Genomic DNA, 6,970 nt, shown 5'->3' with positions numbered 1-6,970 from the left:
TGTGTGTGTGTGTGTGTGCGTGCGTGCGTGCGTGTGTGTGTTTGTGGGTGTGTGTGCACTTCTCATTGCATATCCTAGCATACCCGTGAGAGAGCCTGTGTAGCAGGAATAAGACAGAGGGGAGACATATTGTAAGCAGCAAAGCCAGTGCATGAGTATATTTGATATCTTCATCCCTTTATTATTTATTTTTAAAATGAAATGTAATAACATTCTGTTAGAGAAACATGGCATATACATTAAAATGGAACCATTAGTTGAAATAAGCAAAACATTTCTTTGATTTAAATACAATAAACACTGGGCCAAGACACGTTCAGATTATAATCTATTTATAGGTCTGTGCAGAAAAGTACAGAAAATTTATCGAAATAGTTTGCAAAATTAAAGGGCTCTACAGTTTTTTTTAATATATTTCATTCAGTATGTCTGGTGGATCTTTGGGTTAGGGAATCTGATGTTTGGCTGAAATAAGTTTTATATGAAACATAGAAAGTGGCTAAAGCCTCCACAGAGTCAACAAGAACACAGATACTTTACAGGAACACAGAGTCATATCAACCAATACAAAGCACAGCAAATAACTGTCACCAATAATAATAAAGTACTTTATATTAAACAAACAACCATGGCATAATAAAAATAATACACAGAGATTGAGCTTTCTTATACTGCTGTGTTATGCATTGAGAAGGTGGTAGCAGTACTTTTACAGTACAGCAGTCCCGGGGATCATTGTAGTTTTAGTTGGCAAAAGTAGGTGTAATGCATTAAAGAGGTACATACTGAGTACACAGAAGTGATAACCAATATATGGAAATAAATAACAGTTCTTTTTTTCTAGCATTTTGATATTCATATACCATGTTCAGTTGTACAAATGTTTTTATCAACTAAAATGTGCACCATACCTCTATGGCCTAGTGCCTTTTCATCTAAATTTTGCTGAACCTCTATAGCAGTGGCTAGTCCTGAGTCTCTCTAGCTAGTGTAGCTATGGATTCCAAGTACATATTCATTTATTTTCACCACAGATGCTGCAAAGTTAAAGCACTAGATAATTATAAATAGCCCACTGCAGAGCAGCCACCTTGTGGTTAAACATCATGAATGCTCACTAAGACCTGTTAGTGATGTTGAAAGGATAATTTAGACTTAATAGTCTAAATTACCTTCATTGTAACACTGTCATGTCATGCCTTTGGACTCAAAAAGACTTCCTATTGTCTCATGTGGCAAGAGATGTCTTTAAATCAGTGATACTTTTTTTTTCACAACCCTCACAGAACAACTTGTTTCACTACTGGGAATTAATCCATTTGTCTGATAACACTGTGAAGGTCAGGAGGAGCTGCAAGATTGAATCGTTTTATTCCTTTAATTCAAGTTAGCGGAGCGCTACACTGGAAGTTGCCATCTTGACCGATGGAAGTTTCTACTGAGCCTTCTCCATTGGCCACACAATGTGGAAGCAGCACTGATCATGCACGTAATTTTGTACACGGCAGTTGAACTTTTATGGCTTTGTGCACCACTGAGCAAATTTAATAGGGATGAACGGGGCCCAATCTTCAACATGGTATCCAGTTCTCTTTATACATCCATGGGAAAAAGAGACGAAGTCCATTTGATGCTCAAGCAGTATTAATATAACTATAAGATGCTTCGTGCATAACCTGAAACTGTCACAGATATCAAAGTGAAGAAATTCTAGGCAGCGGACCCCTAACTATACCTATTTTGGGAGGACAGAACCTAACAATTGTAGTGGCCAACACCCAAAGACATACCAATGAAGCATGTTGTTGCTAGCCAGCCAATGAATAATTTCAGCTCTGTGCGACTAAAGTTGCAGATCGATTGATGGGTGGATGTCATGATATTATTAGTTGAAATTGGTTGGTACTAGCTTACATAAGCACATGTCATATTTTACAAAGTAAAAACATGATTGGATTTTGATATGAAGAAATTTTACTTTGTATTTTTTTAGGCATACAATGTTGAATAGGTGAAAAATATGGATGTGGATGTGATGTAAAGCGTTAAAAGGCATTTTATTTTTTTTCTAATCTCAGCTTTGTGTGTGCTTGAGTGTGTGTGTGTGTGTGTGTGAAACATTTCACAGCAGCTATTGGATGGATTCTCGTTCCCCAGTTAATTACTAAATACTTTGAAATGAAATGACATTTCTATCAGCCTCTGTTGCTCTGTTGTGTTAAGTGCTAATTAGCAAATGTCAGCATGCTAAATTGGCAAACTGCTTAGCATTAACATGTTTGCAGTGTCACTGTAAGAATGTTAGCATGCTGATGTTAACTTTGAACTCAGAGTACGTCTGTGCCTGAGTGCAGCCCAGGCCCCCAGGAAAGCAGCTCAGCCTTGCTTCCAATTATTCCCAGGGGCCAGTCATGGCTTTGTAGTGGAAAAATTCTCCATGGCCCAAAAAACATTTCCCATAGACCACCTTTATGTAAAAGTTGTCTGTAAAACGCTTTACAGGATACCGCAAAATGCATAAAAGGGCAATAATTCTATTAAGAAAGATCAAGGTTTTATATTTGTAAAACTTTCCATATGCTGAAAAAAATGATTGAAATCTGTGATGTCATCACATTGTGAAGTCTGTGAGCAAAGCAGGAATTCATGGGCAGAGCCAGTAGGACAAATAGTACTGCGCATATGCAGTGGCCGCATACTGTGAAAGTAAACCTGAGGGTTAGACATTTTTTTTTGGCATATGTGGCAGGGGCGCATCGCCATTGGATTGGATAGGCGCCACCTTGGGATCTTGTATCTAGTTATTGCTATAAATCTATGCTACAGCCTCACAGAGCTGCCTGCATTGTTGTAGACTCTTTAATGATGACAAGACTGCTAAATTGGTTCTACTCATTCATGGGATTTTGTGAACACTCATAATACATCATTTCAACCGTTGGTTTTTACCTGGCAAACATAAAAACAAGCTGCAAGATTAAAAAAAGAAAAAAGGAAAGAAGGACTTCAATAATATAAACAGTGCAGACATCAAATGATTGGGCTGCTGCGACCTTGTAATTACCAGAGCCTTTTATAATGAAATCAATTGATCTCCATTTTGTAGTAAACTGAAATCAGGCTGGGCTCCCTCATCAGCTGAAAAGAACCTCTTGTGAATAAAATGGTCCAGCGTTGCTGATTTAATGAGCCTACTTGTTTATATTACAACAAAAAACAGAATCTGATTTCCTCAGAAGCACATTCACAAGTGCTATCATTTGTAAGTCGTGTACTCTATGGGGAACATACAAGTACCTGCATGGAGACAGCATTGCCCTCATACTCTACACACTGTAAACACCTATGCCTCAGAATAATGACAAGACAAGCACCAAGTCACTGGCTGTCCATTAATTTTCTACAGAGGAAAACTTGGCAGATTTCAACTAATATGATTACAATGACCCATTAAAACAGCTTCTCACTCAGGGTCCTGTATCAAATGTGGATTTACTTAGATAGGAAATTACTCAACAATAATTGTATTCCCTGTTCTTAGTGGTATTTTGTGTGTATAATTAAGCCATTGCCAGGCAAAAATGTCTGGACATTTCAGCATAATTCTTGATTACATCCAGTGACAGTGCTTTTTAGCTTCTTTGCTAATGTTTTTAGAATTCTGAGGTTATGGCAAATTAACTCTGGTTGAGGTATAGTTAATGTTAAGGCGAAGGTCTGCTTCTAAAATGAGAGCCTGTCGGATTTCTTGATAATATATAAATCACTCCCCACCCCCTTCACCTTGCTTTAAAGGGATAGTGTACCCAAAAATGAACATTCAGCCATTATCTACTCACCCATATACTGAGGGAGGCTCAGGTGAAGTTTAAGAGTCCTCACATCCCTTGCAGAGATCCAAGGGGAGAGGGGGTAGCAGCACAACTGCACACCTAATGGCTGATGGCGACCCAGATTAAAACGTCCAAGAGCACATAATTGAAACCACAAAATACCTCTATACTGCTCTTTCGTAGTGACCCAAGTGTCCTGAAGCCCCGACATAAAAAGTTGTTTTAGCCTCATTGTAGCCTGTAGCTCTGACTGCCTCTCTGTACACTGAGCTGACATGTGTGCACTTGCGCGAGACCGTGAGACCTGGGCACCGCCTTCATGTGTGTTCACATGCTTTCGCTGGTCTCGCACGCAAGCGTGCACACGTTAGCGCGCACACGTTAGCGCGGTCCACAGAGGTCAAGGTCATGGTCATGGTGACCTTGACCTTAGAGCAACATAACCTAATCAGTTCATCCTCGACTCAAAGTAGACATTTGTGCCAAATTTGAAAAAAGAAAAAAAAAAAAATCCCTCAGGGAGTTCTTGAGATGTCACGTTCATGAGAATAAGATAGACAAGGTCACAGTGACCTTGACGTTTGACCGCTGTAACCTAATCAATTCAAGTCAAAGTGGATATTTGTGTTAAATTTGAAAAATTTGCCTCATGATACCTTGGGATACTGCATTCACGGGATATTCCCAAATACATAATGACTCCAGCCATGGATATTGCCAGCATGGAGGCATAAGAATGGCAAACATTAACTGCAGGTCTGTAAGCACCTTGACCTCCACCTCCTTTCTGCCATGCTACATAAAGGGCACACTACTTCTCACATTGGCACTAAACATTGGCACTGAACATTAAGGTGCAGAATTTTTTAGGGATACTGGTTAAGTGCACTGGGCTAGTAATAACCATTCTGGTTAAAAGAGTGGCCCCTTGCACAAGCTCAATTTTCTGGCTTTTCAAAATGCTGTTGCTGAATCATGGATAAATGATGGCAATGGCGATTTTCTAATCCCCCACAGCACTTCTTGAGTGCCATAATGACAGAGAATCCAGATTGTTTCACATCTTGGTTTTGCTCTTAAAGAAAATGTTTGAGTCCCCTGATCTGTTCCTGCCTCCAACTGCTCAAGCAGCAGCCGGTGGGAGATATTAGCGTGGGTGCTCTGTAACTGTTGAAGTGCTCCTTTTCTGCTCCCACATGCGACACTATGTTCCAGGTAAGCATACTTGTGTCTTTGTATTAATTAATTTCTAACGAGTCCACATGGTCACTTATGTACAAATACTTCAAAGAGTCACTTACAGCCACTTCTCCTCTGTCTACACACTTACTTCACATTTTTTTAATGAATGCAGAAAACAATTACCAGAAGTAATCATAATCTTTGTATGCAATGTTTTCAATTTCATTCACATTCTTATTTCAGAGTCTAGGGATCTATTATCAACTGTACTCACCCTATGTTCAAAAAAGTTTTTACTTAAACTACTTTTACAAAAATCACCAAGTATATAAATTGGGTTTCAAAATGCTGAAAAAATAACCAGTATTCTGTGCTCTGAGATGCAGGCTGAGCTGACGAACGAGCTGCTGCAAAGTGACAGCTAACTCAGTAGCACGGTCTATAGTGGCACATCACTTCTGTGCGGAGTTTGCGTGTTCTCCCCATATCAGGATAGGTTTAATCTGGGTACTCCAGCTTCCTCCCACAGTCCAAAGACATGCAGGCTCGGTTAACTGGTGACTCTAAATTGCCTGTATGTGTGAACGTGAGCATGTATGGTTGTCCTTCTCTATGTGTCAGCCCTTTGATAGTCTGGTGACCTGTCCAGTTAATAGAGCTTACTGAATGTAGCAAACTTGTCACTCACACACAGGGACTGAAGGAGATGACACTGCTGCTATGTGCTCAATTTTCTAACAAGTATAATGTATCTAGAAAGAAATCAGTGATTTTGCTTCACCTGGACTCTAATGCTGCTTGGAACAAAGCAAGGCAAGAGAAGATAGTGGTAATGATGCAAGACTCTTCCCTCCTGTCAATGCAACTTGGATTCAGGAAAGAGAAATACCAACTCTCTGCCCCTTTTTTTCTAACATCAAAGCCAGTTTATCGTCAGATCCTCACCAAAAATAGCACAATGGAGGGTTACATCAGAACTTTTGTTGGGGTGAAAGTATTGCCAGAGGTCATTTGTTGTAGAGAAAGTACTTTCAAGAGGTTGATTCTTAGAAAACACTGAAACAGTAGAGCCATGAACACTGTACAAACACCAAGCAAGTGTGAATGATGGGTCCATTAAAAACATGTACATAGAAATATACTGTACAAAACATTTACATATCAGTTTCCATTTTAAGAGATGCTTTTTCACTCTGTTTGTCCATCCTTTTCACCTTTTTTTTTCTTTCATCGTCCAATCATTATTTATTTTTTTTTAATCCCACAAACTCATGTTAAATGAATAAAGACACAACACACAAACACATAATACAGCGTGCATATGAAATTAGATCACAGTGGTTTCAGAGTGGGTACTTGACCCCACATGACAATGATGGTGATCCCAGTGCTGGCTTAGCCTGTGCCAACAGTCTCCAAACCAGTTCCAGAATTTCCTCGATGAAGTTGGTGGAGAAATCACAAGGTGGCTGCAGATGGGTTTATAGTATCAGAAAGTGTATTCCATTGCAGTTCAATCAGTATGCTGTCTCTTTGATGATGTTGGTGGAGAGGGTATGGTTACTGGAGATGCTGATGGAGTGGCGGGTTAGGGGGTGGGGGTGCCTCCTGGGTGTGTGGCGGCAGGGCACGCAGAAGTAGCGCAGCGTGGAGAAGAAGATCTGGCGGTAGGTGGCTGACACCAGGTTGTAGAGGATTGGATTGATGGCTGAGCTGACGTAAAACAGGACGTTTGTCAGCATGTAGAAATAGTGGTAGAAGTCATACAAGTTACTGTGAGAAAACAGAAGACAGAGATCAATATAAATATGCAGCATATGTAACATCAATGCATCATTTTCAAATTATACACTTAGAGATACATGCACATATGTACAGTGGTGTGAAAAAGTGTTTGCCCCCTTCCTGATTTCTTACTTTTTTGCATGTTTTCCACACTTAAATGTTTCAGATCA

The 6,970-nt window shown here is 39.7% G+C and overlaps 1 protein-coding gene across 1 annotated transcript in view; it reads right to left on the bottom strand.

Annotated features, from left to right (window-relative positions):
- Nucleotides 1–238: 238 nt before the first annotated feature.
- Nucleotides 239–6,970, bottom strand: part of ntsr1 (neurotensin receptor 1 (high affinity)) — a 102,191-nt gene continuing 95,459 nt past the window's right edge. Inside the window, exon 4 of the mRNA XM_050065854.1 lies at nucleotides 239–6,788. Coding sequence (XP_049921811.1) covers nucleotides 6,533–6,788 — 256 coding nt within the window. The 3' untranslated portion in view covers nucleotides 239–6,532. The remainder of the gene's footprint in view (nucleotides 6,789–6,970) is intronic.

Source organism: Epinephelus moara, chromosome 16 (assembly GCF_006386435.1).
Source record: "Epinephelus moara isolate mb chromosome 16, YSFRI_EMoa_1.0, whole genome shotgun sequence".
In the NCBI taxonomy this organism is placed as follows: Eukaryota; Metazoa; Chordata; class Actinopteri; order Perciformes; family Serranidae; genus Epinephelus; species Epinephelus moara.
Note: the sequence above shows the minus strand (reverse complement) of the source record. Positions and strands in the feature narration are given on the sequence as shown.